Genomic DNA, 15916 nt, shown 5'->3' with positions numbered 1-15916 from the left:
TGCCTTCATTTACTTTCAACCTACCTGTATCTTTATAATTGAATTGTTTTCTTGTAAATAGAACATGTTTTTAGGTCTTGCTTTTTTAAAAAATCCATTCTGGTAGTCTCTGCCTTTTAGTTGAAGTGTTTAGTCCATTGATATTTAATGTAATTATTGTTATGGTTGGATTTAGACATACCATTTTGTTATTTGTTTTCTCTTTTTACTTCCCTGTTTTTTGTTCCTTTCCTTCATTCTTCTTGTTTTTCTACAAAAATATTTCTTAGAATTCTGTTTTAATTTTGCTTATTGTTCAGGCATCTTTATATCATGCTTAGCGGACACTCTACAATATAACACCCTTAAGTTTTTACAGTCTACCATGGGTTAATGTAATACCATGTCATACAAGAAAGGAAACCTTATATCTATGTAGGTCCATCAAATGTATTGACTTTTAATCATTGTTAAGGATGAAAGTAAGAAAGCTATTTGTCATCACAATATTAAAATCTCCCGGATTCCTTTGATGTGGTAACTAGGGCCCTAATAATACTGCATTTTGTGTGTGTGTGACCACTAGGGCTATGTGTGACAGTCATATGCCCCACCATGCTCAGGGCTCTGTGTAAGGGTTGCTTCTATATCATAACCTCAGAGAAAGGGGTACACTTACTTTTAACATGAAACCTCTCACTCAAGAGCAGGGGTACAGACACCCTTGAGAAGCCTGCTCATAGACTGTAAAATATTCTGGAGTGCCACTGTGCCTAGTTATGAACTGTGATGATTACATTTTCTGAGAAGCACGGATTGTCTGAGTATAGATGCATAGAGAAAGACAATGAGATAGATTAACGGACCATGGCAAGCCATGAAGATGTATGAGTTATGAGGAAGCAGAAACTGAATAATAGAAACTGACAAGTAGAGAAAAGATAATTGAGTAGATAATGTGTTAGCCAATTAGAATAGGGATAGAAATGAAAAGATCCATTTAAATGTAGCAGAGTCTAAGCAAGTGACCCAGTTGCACCCTTGGAGGGATCTGAATTACTACTGTATACCCAATATATCTCCCCCTTATAGACATTTGGTAGAATTGCACTTTCAGCCTCTTTGACCTTGGTTGTTACTATGTGACTACCTCTGACCATTGAGTTTTGAGCAGAAATGCTGTATGTCATTTCTGGGATGGGGCATTTGCTTTCTGAGGTGACACCCTTCAGAAATTTCTTTTCCTCTGGTCCAGCACCAACAAAGTTCAATATGGTGGCTGCTCAATAAGCCCAGGACCCTGTGTAATCATCATGAGTACAGAACCCTGATGACCAGTAAAATATACATAGGGTAAATAAGAAATAAATCTTCATTTTTTGAGCCACTGAAATTTGGAGGGATGTTTATTGCCACAGTGTAACCTAGTTAATCCTGATGGTAAGTGAAGACCCATTAACTCTCGCTTCTGAAATCCTTAAAGCCATCTTGGTCCTCCTCACAGTCTTTGTGAACCCTATTATGAAGTGCTCCTATTCCTGGATTCCTGTGGGATCTACATCTTCTGTGTGTGCTTGTGTATCTTTGTAATTAATACTCCATATTTGAGCCATAAACTTAGTTCCTCATGGACAGAAGCCTAGACTATTTACTGACCCTGCACTCCTGTAAAAAGCATTGGGAGATCAGAGTCACAACAGAGTACAGCAGAAGTGATCTTTACCGAGTCAAATACTGGAAAGGTACACAGAGTACCTTAAAGAACTGTGCTCATCAACCTTACACAAGAAATTAAATAAAGAATAGAGTTAAATTTTTATTCTGTTTTAAGGGGCATGTTCTGTAATATAGAATCCAGGTAATTTTCTATTAGGGCAGTTTCTTGACAACCACTTGCTCTGACTGCCAAAGAAAACCAAGCAAGAAGACCAGCAGTTATCTAGCACTGCATAATGAAGCAAAAGTCAGAATGGATGAATCTCTCTTTTACCTCACTCCTAAAAGAAGAACAAAAAAGACCTGCTACCCATTACAGAAGATCTAAACATGGGGTTTACCAACTCCCAGAGGGTTGGTATACCTGAACATTCCTTGCTTATAATTTCAGAGAGTAAAGGCCAGGAGGATGAATTGAGTGATGTCAGAAAGTTTAATAAAGAGGCCAGAGAAGTGTGAGTGACAGGATTTTATTGACCAAGGCACAGCAAAGAAGTTTCTTTAAGGAGCTCCTTTTTTATTTAAAATTTAAAATTTTGAAAATTCTTAGGTTGAGGAAAGGTAGAGTGGAGAATTGCCATATTTCATAGTTGCAATTACAACCTACTTGCCAATTACTCCCAAATATATAGCACCATTCGATCTCTCCCTCAGGTTCTAGACACCTATTTCTTAAATTATTGAAAACTCTTTCCCAATGGCCTGTAGATATATCAAACTCAGCAGGTCAAAACTAACCTAATCATAACCCCCCCAGTCTCATCGAAACCTGCTGCTCACTCATAGAGAAGTCAAGGTATTGCTGTAGCCTGACATCCCTGAGTCAACTGAGGTCTTTCCTCTCCCTCACTCCCCCCACCACCTTGGCCAAATGCACACAGGACTATCCTTCACCATCTATAGATCCCTGTATCCTGTATGTTAGGAAAAGGAATTTAAAGATTATTTAACCTCAAAACAGTTGTAAAGATAGGAGTAAACAACATTGGTTATGACCAGTTGATTTATGTTCACTGAAGACTAGTTTGATAATTTGCTTCTTCCGAGAAGAAGATAACTCACATAGTGGAAAGAGAAGTCTGACAACCAATAGTTGTTCAATAATATTTTTTGACAAATGAATGAATGATCAGGAGTCAGGGGACATCTGGCTCAACCAGACATGACTGAACTTCAGTTTTTTTCACCTATAAAATAAAGGGGTTGGATTTCGTGATCCCTCAGTTCTATCCCATGCTGATATTCTATTAATAAGAACCAAAGGCTGCTCCTGGGTGGTGAGGAGTGACTCACGGATTACCACAGACAAAATTCCAAAATGAGGATCAAGAAATTTAGGATTAAGTTTTGTTTGTGTTTTAGTTTGCTAATGCTGCAGAATGCAAAACACCAGAGATGGATTGGCTTTTATAAAAGGGGGGTTTATTTGGCTACACAGTTACAGTCTTAAGGCCATAAAGTGTCCAAGGTAACACATCAGTAATCGGGTACCTTCACTGGAGGATGGCCAATGGCGTCCAGAAAACCTCTGTTAGCTGGGAAGGCACATGGCTGGCGTCTGCTCCAAAGTTCTGGTTTCAAAATGGCTTTCTCCCAGGACATTCCTCTCTAGCAAGCTTGCTCCTCTTCAAAACATCACTCACAGCTGCACTCAGTTCCTTCTCTTTGAGTCAGCACGTTTATATGGCTCCACTGATCAGGGCCCACCCTGAATGGGTGGGACCACGCCTCCATGGAAATATCCCATCAGTTATCATCTACAGTTGGGTGGGGCGCATCTCCATGCAAACAACCTAATCCAAATGTTCCAACTTAATCCCCACTATTATGTCTGCCCCACAGGATTGTATCAAAGAATATGGCTTTTTCTGGGGGACATAATACATTCAAACTGGCACAGTTTGCTAAGCAACAAAAAGTGCCTAATGAATAGAGGGGTAAATAGTAAATTGAATGAAAGGTAAAAAGTCTCTGCTCCGAAATGTCTCTTACTATTGACTAACTTGGCAGATGGGTATTGCAGGTGGGGTACAGCCACGGGAGGACGTCACTATGGTTGGGCTTCAAGCACGTCCCCCACAGACTGGGCCTAATCCCTGGTGCCAGGTGAGCAGCCACGGTAAATGAGATCTCTTGAAGATGCTCCAGTTAAGGTGCCACCAAACCAAACCAGGCTGGGCTTTAATCTGGGTTACCGGAATCCTCTATAAGCAGAGTGAAGGTCAGAGAGAGAAGCCACAAGGAGCAGCCAGAAGCTGCTACTGGAACAGAATCTGGAAGAGAAGGCAGAAATTGTGGCCACATGCATTGCCATGTGACAGCAAATCCAGTGACCGAGGATCCCCGGTGGCCAGTCCCAGAATGCCACAGTCTTTGAGGAGAAAGAATTGCCTTCTTGATGCCTTGATTTTTGATGTCTAGCCTCCAAACAGGAAGCCAACAAATTGTATGGTATTTGTTTTAGCAGCTAGGAAACGAAAACAACTATATTGTTCACTGTACCTTTTGGATATTGGATCTCATCAAATAAATTACATTCAATAAATAAATAAGATACTTCTCTGTGAGTTTAGCTGTTTATATTAAAAATAACAATGAAGAAACATAGGCACATGGAAATCTGGGAACTCAGCTGAGAGGCCCAGAGGACCAAGAAGGAACCCAGGTTTGAGCTATGAAGACAGGGCTGAGATTTGAGCCCAGACAGCCTGGGCCCAGGAAGTCTCCGTGCTTGACCACCCTCCGTCCTGACCCTTCACAAAGCAGGAAAACAACCCCCACCTCCCTAGGTGGTGAGCAGTTCAGATAAGGAAGGTGCACAGAGCACCCAGCACTAGGCCTGGCCCAAGGTCAGGGCTTGGCAGGGTTAGTCCCCCCCACCCCTTGCACATTCTCCTTCACACCAGGATGACATACAGGGTCACTACAGGGCACGAGAGGAAACAGAGGAAAAGCAGGTGGGAGGGGAGCACGGGAGAGGCTGTGAAGGTGCAGCAGGGAGTAGCCGTGAGGACCAGAGACATCCTGGAGCCGGGCTACCCAGCCGGGAGCCCCATCCTGGCCCTTTGGACCTCACAGGTGAGCTGGAGGATAAGGGGAGATGGGGGACAATGGAAATCCCTGCAGCATCCTCTTGCTGCTTATCCAGCAAGTTGATCCAGAAAAATCAGGGCAGCACAAGAATATAAGAATGCCATTGTGCCAGTTTGAATGTATTATGTCCCCCAGAAAAAGCCATATTCTTTGATGCAATCTTGTGGGGCAGACATATTGGTGGGGATTAAGTTGGAACACTTAGATTAGGTTGTTTGCATGGCAATGCACCCCACCCAACTGTGGGTGATGACTCTGATTGGATCATTTCCATGGAGGTGTTACCCCACCCATTGAGGGTGGGTCTAAATTCTATCACTGGAGCCATATAAATGAGCTGACAAACTGAAGGAACTCAGTGCAGCTGAGAGTGACATTTTGAAGAGGAGCTACAGCCAAGAGGGACACTTTGAAGAAAGCACAGGAGCTGCAGATGAGAGACAGTTTGAAGACGGCTGTTGAAAGCAGACTCTTGTTCCGGAGAAGCTAAGAGAGGACAAAACACCCCAAGAGAAACTAAGAGTGACATTTTTGAGGAACTGCAGCCTAGAGAGGAATGTCCTGGGAGAAAGCCATTTTGAAACCAGAACTTTGGAGCAGACTCCAGCCACGTGCCTTCCCAGCTAACAGAGGTTTTCCGGACACCATTGGCCATCCTCCAGCGAAGGTGCCCGATTGTTGATGACTTACCTTGGACACTTTATGGCCTTAAGACTGTAACTTTGTAACCAAATAAACCCTCTTTATAAAAGCCAATCCATCTCTGGTGTTTTGCATTTCAGCAGCATTAGCAAACTAGGACAGCTGTATTTAAAATCAGCTGCCTACTAAGAAAGACCCAACCAGCACCCAGTGTCTATGAACTGGTTCCGATATGAAGACAGCAGCTGACATTTACTGAGCACTCACTCCATGCTGGGCCCTCGCTTCACCAGGGGCTGTGTATGAATGCTCCGGTGACCCTCTGAGGTCAGTCATGTCATTAACCCCACGTTATAGAAAGATGTTGCTCAGAGAGGGTCTGCACCAGCCTGGAGCACACACTGGGATTGGCAGAGCCAGAGAATTCTGTTGTGGAGAAAGAAATTCAGCCTCACCACTAACTGTTCACAAGCCCAATGAGCACCAGTCTCCTCACTGAGAACATTTGGTGTCCACTTCTTTCCCTCCCACCGATATGAGTTGTGAATTCAAAAGGTAAGAAGAAAAGGAATGAGATTTGTAATGAGACAGCCCCTGAGTGTCCATGTCATCAGCAAGGCTCTTGCTAACCTCCTTTGCCTTAGTTTCTTCATCTGTGGAATGAGATAGCAATTTACACATCTTAGTAAGATTAAAGGATTTAATTAAATAACAACTATGAAAGGCTCCCCTTAGGGCCTGAATATAGTAGCTGTCCCTTGCTTCCCGCTGTGATTTTGGCTATTAGCTTCAACTGAGGACAGCGGGGGCCATTTTAAAGTGATTTGGGTTTGTCTCTGCTCCTCTGCCCACCCCAGGAGTGTGACAAGTCAGAACCTAAAATGTTTGGCAAGAGGGAACAGTATGAGGAACCTGACACCTGGAGAATCGGATTCATTGACAATTTCATAGTTCTGGGGCAGCTCCTTCTCTTTAGTCAGAAGGAAGATCTTGGGCGGATAAAGATCTGTAGAGTTGTCACATGTAGCCCACACATGTCAGACCACAAGCTCTCTGCTGGGAGAGTGAGCTTGGCGACTTGCGCTCAGGAAGGGCACTTCCCTCAATGAAAGGGTTGGTTCAAGGCCCTGGCACTCAAGGTACAACAGACGGGATAAAGTACCAGTTGCTCTTAAGCTGCTTTCTAAATCTGGCCCTGAAGGCTCTCGGGTTGCACTTGGGGACACGGAAGTGCCCCAGCACACACCTAATGCCCACTGGGCCGTGGCCTGGCCCCAGCGTGACCCGAGAGTGACGTGGGGTGACCTGCTGGAGCCAACTCAACAGCAGCTCTGAGGCCTGAGGTCACGGCACTGCCGTCACCAGTTACTCTGGCCACTAGAAAATTCTAATTTTATTTTGAAGCTATCATTCTCAAAAAATGTCCAAGCGGATGAAATCAAACTTTGGGAAAATCAAACAAAAGTTGCTAGCAAAGAAACCCCAACCAGAAACCAAGCCGAGATTGGCTCTAGATAGGAAACCTGGAGAAAGCTCAGGGTGAGGTCAGACTCTCGATGTCAGAGGCAGCACAAAAGGCTGCAGAGTCAAATGTTTCACTGGTAATAAATAAAGGCTCTATTTCTAGGCCAGGACTTTTGTTTACTTCTAGGCCAGAATACCATGGAGATGCCAATGAAGAAATGTGTTCTGTGGAAGGGAAAGAGGTGGCTTTTAGGAAGTCATTTCTAGTCTTCTCTAAGAATGTATGAAGGAAAGGCTGCATGATCACCTGAGAATGGGCTTCCAGGAGGGAGCCCTCATGTCATCACAGATCAACATCCTCGATGGCATTGTCAGTACTGGGGTAACCACAAGTAGGGTGATCCCAAAGAACTTGAATATGAATGAATAAGATTATCTCTGGGAGACGAATGATGAAGTTAATGCACAGTTGCCCAGAGAGGCTACCTTAAGAGATGGTGTGGGTTCCCAGCCAAGAGCACTAACACGATTATAATAAAACCAACAGTATGAAAGAATCTAAAGAAAGAAAAGGTGAGTCAAAAGAAGGGGTTGTTCGGTGCAGGATATGACTTCTGGGGATGAATCTGGACCTGGCATCATGAGATTGAGAACATCTTGACCAAAAGGGGGATGTGAAATGAGATGAAATAAAGTTTCAGTGGCTGAGAGATTTCAAATGGAGTCAAGAGATCACTCTGGTGGGCATCCTTACGCACTATATAGATAACCCTTTTTAGGTTTTAATGCATTGGAATAGCTAGAAGTAAATACCTGAAACTATCAAACTGCAACCCAGTAGTCTTGACTCTTGAAGACGATTGTATAACAATGTAGCTTACAAGGGGTGACAGTGTGATTGTGAAACCCTGCGAATCATACTGCCTTTATCCAGTGTATGGATGAATGAGTAGAAAAATGGGGACAAAAACTAAATGAAAAATAGGATGGGATGGGGGGAATGATTTGGGTGTTCTTTTTTACTTTTATTTATTTATTATTATTATTATTCTTTCTGGCATAAGGAAAATGTTCAAAAATAGATTGGAGTGATGCATGCATAACTCTATGATGGTACTGTGAACAGTTGATTGTACACCATGGATGATTGTATGGTATCTGTATATATCTCAATAAAACTGAAATTAATTAAAAAAGCGGGGGGCTGTTCGGTAGCAGAAGTGAGGCAAAGGGGAGCTCAGAGAATGACTTAGCCCCGGGAAGAGGCGTGTGGTTCTTCTTCCAGGTGGGCACCGTTTCTGATAAAGATGCAGCAGCCTCTCTCCACCAAATGCAATCACCCAGTAGTTCTCCAACGTTAGCAGTCATCTGAGGTGCTAGGTAGAATACAGATTCCTTGGCAGCATCTTTCACAACTGAACATGTATGTATTTTTGAACCTAGACATCTCACTTCCAGGAGTGGATCCCATGAAAATACTCACAGATTGAAAAAAGGGAAATGATGCAAATGTAGAAGCATGAGCGTGCCATAAGAGTGAAGACTTAGAAACAACCTGAGCAACCATCAGTCAGGAAATAGTTAAATAAATTCTGGCAAACCCCATCTGTGAAATACTAAGCAACAGCTGAAAAGGGATAGAAAGAACCCCAAGACTTCTCACATCCAAGCAATAGATGTACTCTCATGATGTTTATGTAAAACATCTGCATCTGGACAGATGTGTGCATGTATACCACGAGGACTGGCAGAGCAAACACCAACCTGATTCTCTAGTGGCTGCCCCTTGGGGAGAGGGTGAGACGGGAAGTGGAGATTTTTGTGTTGCATGCCATTTAATTTGTGCTTTTGTCTTTTTACCATGAAAATGCATTCTAGCATTCTTTATATTATGTGAAATTAATTGAGAGATACCAAGTGGTGAAGAGTTTGTAGAAATCTGATGAAGCTGAGTTCAATCACTGGCTTGTCCTGAATACATTCCAGTAACCGCCTCCTCCAGGCCCCTTCTGTGCTTCTTGCTCTGTGTTGATCTGGCCTGTAGGAACTTCTTGGCTTCTCTGCAAAGACTCCTGGGCAAAAATGCCTCACTCACATTTTCTGCACGAGTCATGCAGTTGAGACTGACAGACAAGCTACACTTTTGTGCAAAAACTCTGTCTTTTCTCCCCCTACCCTTGACTGTCATTTCACTTCATCTCATGCAGCATGTTAAATAAAATAAGACATATAAAGGGAATGGGGGTGAGGTCAGATGAACGAAAGAAAATAAAATATAAGCTATTGCTTTTTGTCACGTGGAAACCTAGAAGAGCCCTTGGCAACAGTTTCTACTTGCTAAGTGTGAATTTGAATTTGACTAAAGAATTACATTCTTTTCTCTTTTTCCCCCTCTTTAAAGAAGCTGGTCGGCTGGCAAATGACTAGCAGCGCTAGTGAACAATTTGGTACACAGTATGGACAGTAAGGAAGGAACTCAGAAGTTGGGCCACACACCACTGACCAAAGTCCACCCCTGTCCCACCACCCCTGAGCCCTCATCTCCCTAGGGGGCACGGCATGGGCAGCTCACCACACTAATCCCGTCGTTGAGAAGGGCCTCCCCGAAGATCATCATGTAGAGCGGCTCGTTCACACGGGCCTCCTCAAACACGGCCAACACGGCCACAGGGTCCACGGCTGAGATGAGGCTGCCAAACAGCAGGTTCTGCAGCAGGTTGACGTCGCTGAGGCCGAAGGCCTGGATCTGGCAGATGAGGTAGAGGGAGAGGCCAATGCCGAAGGCGTTGATCAGGGCCCCCAGCACTGCCCACCAGAGGATGGAGCCGATGTTCTCAAAGAAGGGCCGGGTGGGCATGAAGTAACCACCCTCCAGGACGATGGGCGGGAGGAGATACAGGAAGTAGATGCTTGAGCTCATGACAGGAGGAGACTTGTGGTCGGTGCCAAAGATGATGCCTCCCACCAGAGCCCCGACGGTGATGAGGAGGCAGCTTTCCGGCATGAGGCCCGGCAGCCTGTGGTAAAGATGGAAGCCTGGGAAGAGCAGAGAACCTCGTTAAGACGTCTGCCAGGAAAATGGTGCTGGACACTAACGCCAGGAGGTGGGCATGCAAGAGGTATTTCAAAGCCAAGGAGAGGGGGCTCTGGCCACTGGCCAGCCTCTCCGAGCTGCAGCACCCCATCGGCAGCAGGTACGAATTGTGCCCACCTGGCAATGCTGTGTGAGCTTTAACCGAGACCAAGGACGTCGCAGGCAGAGCCCAGCACAGGTCACAGAGCTGTTCTCAGCCCACCGTCCCCTGCCCCTGCCTCCTTCCTACTTTTCTGATCTTACAGGGATCTGAGAAGGCACATGAGGGAAAAGGAGAGACATGGAAAAAACTCTTCTGTACTCCTGCCAAAAGCAACCTTTCAAGCTCCTGCAGAATCTACTACAGACACTGTGGTGGACGGAATCCTGCACCCCAACAAAAGACAGGCTCTTAATCTTAATCCACCTTCCTGTGGGTGTGAGACCATTTGTAAGAAAGGCCCCTTGAAGACGTGTTGTCAGTAAAGTTGTGGACTCCTTTGTGAATAGGATCTTTTTAGATCTATTTAGGTGTGGCCCAGCTGACTCAGGGTGGGCCTTACCCTGTGTTCATGGAGGTCTTATAAAGAGAAGCTAGAGAAGGACACAGGAAGAAGCCAGAGGTCAGCAGAAACCAGAAGAGCAGACACAAGGGGAGACAGCTCGCCAAGTGATGGGAAGCAGAGATGCAAGCTGAGGAACCCCAAGAATTGTGGCAGGCCATCACCAGGACACTCCAGACTCAGAGCGAAAGCATGGCTTTGCCCACGTCTTGATTTGGGACTTCTGGCCTCTGACCCATAAGACAAGAAATTCTCATTGTTTAAGCCAACCCATTGTGGGTATTTGTCACAGTAGCCCTGGCACACTAAGACAGACACGTGAACTCAGCTCATTCCAAACTCACCTTATTCTATTCCCCTCTCTACCAAACCAATAGACAAAAGTCGTTCATTTTGTTTTCCTTATTTAACCAAGGACATTGCCATCCAGTCAGCACTCAGAGGAAAGCCAGTCCTGCTCCATCACTTTTGTCCCTTTCGTCCATTTCAGATTAGCTGCCCCTGAGGTCCATCCCCTCCTCTTCATTTCTATGGCCACTACCATTAGGACCCCCCCTTGCTTGTCACAATTACTGCTTTATCCTCCAGATCTCCAGTTTCACCCTCGACCCCCAAGTCCATTCCAACACCGCTGCCAGAATGAGTTTTCTACATTCTGCATATCTGATTTCCTCCTTCCCCAGCTAACACTCTGAAGGTACACAAAAGATCACATGGGGTCTACACTGAGGATATTTGTTAAGCAAAGGCCAAACCACCTGCTCTGGAAAGTACTGTGAGGTGGAGAACCAAAGATAGTTACTACAAGTCCCACTATTATTAGAAATAAAACAGGACCAAATAAGAAGGCAAAAACAATATTGCACACAAACATACAAGGAAGTGCTTATTGAATGTTCCAGCAAGTGTGGTAAGAGCTTGGAGCCCAGTGGGTCACTGTAGGGCTCTCTCCCAGTTGTTCTCCCACACACCCTGCACTGCTTTCACACACCCTCTCTGTAGCCAACCAAATGCCTTTTTTACCAACGCTTTTTACCAAGCTTTCTTATCCTTTTATGCTGTTTTCATGGCCTGCATTGTACTTGCCCTCAATTTGTGCAGGTTCTGCTCACCCTTTGAGGCCTAGCTTTCCCCGACCTCCCTAGGAAATAAGGCCTTCTTCTGGGTTGTCTTAATATTTTATCTGTACCTGTTGTCTAGCAGCAGTGATCCTGTCAACCACTTATGTGTGTGTGCATGACTTTCCTCCCCTACTAATCTCTAAAATCCTCAAACTCAGGCACAACGATATATATCTTTCCATCCCCCCAAAGAGCTCAGCAAGATGCCTTGTCCACATCAGCTGAACTATCTGCTGAAAGAATCTAAATGTGTACAAATGAATAAACAGACAAATAAAACAGTGCTCCAAGAAGCTTTGACATGGGAAGTAGAAGTTAAACAGGTTCTTGGAGAATAACTAGAATTTATCAAGTGGAAAAACAGAATGGAAGCTTTTTTAGGCAGGGTAAACTCCAAGAGCAAAAGACAAGGGGGAGGAGAGGTCCAGCCAGCCAATTTTGGCACGAACTGCACCTGGCTGGAGCAGCTTTTGAATTGGGAAGTAGTGGGAGGAGGGCTGGAGGATGATGTCGAGCCACATAAAGGAGGGCCATGAGTTTGAGGCTAAGAAAGGAGGACTTCCTCCCGCAGGCCACGGGGACCTAGCGAATGTCCCTTTAGGAATGTTTAGGTTCAGAGTCTAATTTTAGGCTTGGCATGTTTCCCTGATCTCGGCTGTGAACTTCCCTGTTCACCTTCAGCAGTAGGTTCGTACGATGGAGCATGAGGGGAAGCAGCACCCACCGTCCCCACCCACACCCCCATCCCACTGGCGGCAGGCCAGTTTCAGGCCTCCTGGAGTCCTGCTCTCCGCCTTTCCTGATGGTGTCTTCTTCTCAGTGCTTATTGTAATCAAGTTTAACTTTTCTCGACTTGGAAGACCCCCTGGTGTTATTTTCTCAGGCTCTGCAGCTCCCGAGGTTCACCCTGCTTCCAGGAATTGAGCTTCCTGTACCAGATTCAACCTGCACCTGCCTTAAGCCAAGTTGTATCCTACAGCTGTGACAGCAGGAAGGGGCTGCAGAGCATCAGGAGGGTTCTGTAAGGGGAAATGCTGCATATACTGTCCTATTATGTAGGATGCTGTAGAAAACTCTAGAAAGACAAAGGTAATACATCAGTTGTTTCACATTTTAAAACTCTTCCCCTTTCATGATGGACAATCGAGTCAGTCATTGAGAGATTCCACAGTTTCAACACCTGAAACTTAAATGGCCATAAATAACAAAGTCCCACCTGAAAGCTGGAAGATGGCCCTGACACTCCATTCGGACCAGTGATTTGAGGAACATTCTTCCATAATGTTCCAAAAGTGGAATAAGGGATAAACCACAAAGTCCAAGGTGGCTCTATATTATCCTTGTTCAGTAACAATATCTTTGATCTACAACATGCATAGATGGGTGTTTTCACAAGGTTGGGGGAGAGTTTTGATATTTTTCCATCAGTGTTCCTGACAGAAGACCAGGTAGCGCCAGGCTTACCCGTCTTCTCCGTTAGACTCAAGTCCCTGGCGGTGAGACCCTGTGATCATTCCCACACACTGCATCTGTGCTCCGTGACTGTGTCTTGATAGAATGACTGAATATAAGAATGAGAATAATGATGATTACTAATTATATCCTAATTCAGGTTTATAACATAGAAGCTAGAAAGCCATATATAAGTCCCTAGTGTTAAAGTTTTATATGTCATTATTATTATTATTGTTCTTGTCTCTGGCAAATGAAACACCATACATAAAACTACCAGCCCAATATCTGGTATTCTTATATACTTTTTAGGAATCATTTCACAGATGGACAAATTGAGGCTTTGAAAGACAAAGTGACGAGCCCCCCCATTAGTGGCAGATCTTGTTTCCTGATTCTCAGACCAACTTCACCAATTATTATGGAGATGAACTGGGTTGGAGGGGAGGGAAAACACAAAACCTCTAGCACTGCTTACAAAAGAAAACTCAAGATCCTTGAGTTCTTGGCAAACATAAGCTCACCTCGAATGTTCTCAGGATTTATGTGGTTCCTGAAAGGTGTTAGACCCCAACCTCTGAACTGAGAATATTATCCTTTTGGAAAGCCATTTTTTTTTCTTTTACTTCAGCACTTCTTAGAAATAACATGAGACCTTTCATGTAATGTAATCATTTAACAAACAGCACAAGAGTTCTGCAAACTGACATTGAGTGTTCATGCTTTACTAATTCAAAATGAATAAAAAACAGCGAGCGACCTCGCCAGGGCCCCCCGTATCTGTGGAGAAGGTGTTTGGTGAGTGAACAAAGCCCATAGTTCTGACGCCAAGGAGCTAACTGCCAGATTTCCATGGTTCAACTCATATTTTATACATCCCCTAAAGAAAAAATATAAATGAGATTCAAAATGTTTTCTAGATTCAATCTCAGTAAAGCAACCTACCCACTCAATTAACAAAGTTTTTAACCAAAGCAAAGGAGGAGTTATGTGTCATAATTGAGAAAGTTTTATCCATTTTCCACTTTGGAATAAGCTGTTTATAAGGAGACAAGGGGGTGAAGTTTAGGATAAATAGTCACAGAGTATAAACTGTCACTTTAGTTTATTTGGCACAAAAAAACTCTCAATTAGAATTTAATCCATTAACTTGGATTCACATTATTTTACAAAAGAAACCAGAGGTGTCCCCACTGACTCTCCATTTGGCTCAGGTGTAAACCAATATTTTACAGATAGATATTATCTCACATGACCCCAAATCCCATCATTGAGTGATGTAAGAATTGCCTGTGGTTGTCTTGTTCCTCGCTTCCTGTCAATTTGCAAGGAGCACACACTAATTCTAAAGAATAAACAATGGGAGCCATTGATGAAGCCACAGCTACAGGGCCAAGAATGAAGGATGAGTGTTTTAGTGGAAAATCATTACATGGTACCTGGGATTTTCAGCCTGCATCATTCTGAGACCCACATGCTTTACTTTTTATATATTTTTAAAACACAGCGAGATTGTTACCTGCTGATAATGTTACATTGTTGTAACCCTGAAATGGAAAGAAATTAAAACAACTTGGGATCCAGAAGTATACTCTCAAATTTCAAAGGACAATCTGAAGTTTTAAATAGTTTTATGACATTCTCTTGACTCAAGGGAACACAAATTTTCAAGTAAGAGCAGTAATACTTAAAACACCCATTTAGCCTACCATCTATTAGGCATTTTCACATATGTTACCTCTTGTGGCAAACAACTCCCACAACCAGGTATTTTGGGACTTACCTATTTTTGCAAGGGATGCTAGAAGTATCCAGAGGGTGACCTCATAAGGAATTTGTACATAGTCATAATCCAGTGAAAAAACTGATATCCTCTCCTCTGGCTCTGAGCTGACAGCAGCAAACCAGGCATTAGGCTCAGGCAGGGCAGGGGAATTTGCAGATATGGTCAGACCAGAAGATGCTGTGAAACTCTCAAGGATCGCTAGCAATAGCAGCCAATTCCAAGAACCCAAAGCCACGAACATCTGAGAAAACATGGTGTGGGTTTCCATCCCCTACCTCCACTCTTGTGTGCAGCTGAAGGGAGGAGACTTCCTGGAAGCAGCTACATCCACCTGTGTAAAAGGTAAGCACATACAGTCCATGGGTCCCTCCGAGAAGAGTCCCGGTGTGTCATTGAGCTCTGGGTGTTGATGTGTTCTGATCTTCAAAATCTTTGTGTTCTGTCAATTCATCTTCTGGCTCAAACACAGCCCTTCACGGACTTATTAAAGCCCTGTATGACCTCCATCTGATCATGATTCGAAGAGCAATTCATGAAGGGGAAAATGACTCTTTATTCAAAGCTGAGTCCTAGCTCTGCTGCACACTGGCTTCATCTTGCAGCTGAAACTTCAAAAGAACACTATGGCACGCCTTCCGGGCATCGTCGGAGTCCTTCACATGCAGCGAGGAAGCGTTTCCTCCCAGTCAGAGCCAGGCAGGAGCTAGCTGCCCTGCACCTGCTCCTTCGCGGCTCCCCTGCTCCCACACTGGTTTGAATGGCCAAGGCAGCAGGTAGCTCTTGAAGTACACTTAATTATTTGCTCTGATTTGACTTCTGTAATTAAATGCTGTCCCTGGGTGTTCTCCAGAGGTGGCACTGCTGACACCTAGTGGGCAGTGGTGGTGCACACCCTTGGTGGGCACAGGGACAATTGTCTACAATCATGCCAGAATCACAGGTGCAAGTCACAGCTGGCCTGGCAAACTGTGTCACATGGTCTCTCTAGATAAGAAAAGGAGAAGGGGCGGGGAGGGAGAGAAGGAGA

The 15916-nt window shown here is 44.4% G+C and overlaps 1 protein-coding gene across 1 annotated transcript in view; it reads right to left on the bottom strand.

Annotated features, from left to right (window-relative positions):
• SLC9A4 (solute carrier family 9 member A4) overlaps positions 1–15596 on the bottom strand; it is a 50221-nt gene extending 34625 nt beyond the window's left edge. Inside the window, exons 1-2 of the mRNA XM_037806963.1 lie at positions 14887–15596; positions 9467–9930 (exon numbers count right to left, since the gene is read on the bottom strand). Coding sequence (XP_037662891.1) covers positions 9467–9930; positions 14887–15157 — 735 coding nt within the window. The 5' untranslated portion in view covers positions 15158–15596. The remainder of the gene's footprint in view (positions 1–9466; positions 9931–14886) is intronic.
• Between the last annotated feature and the right edge of the window lie 320 nt (positions 15597–15916).

The sequence above is a fragment of the Choloepus didactylus genome, chromosome 17, assembly GCF_015220235.1.
Source record: "Choloepus didactylus isolate mChoDid1 chromosome 17, mChoDid1.pri, whole genome shotgun sequence".
NCBI classification, from domain to species: Eukaryota; Metazoa; Chordata; class Mammalia; order Pilosa; family Megalonychidae; genus Choloepus; species Choloepus didactylus.
Note: the sequence above shows the minus strand (reverse complement) of the source record. Positions and strands in the feature narration are given on the sequence as shown.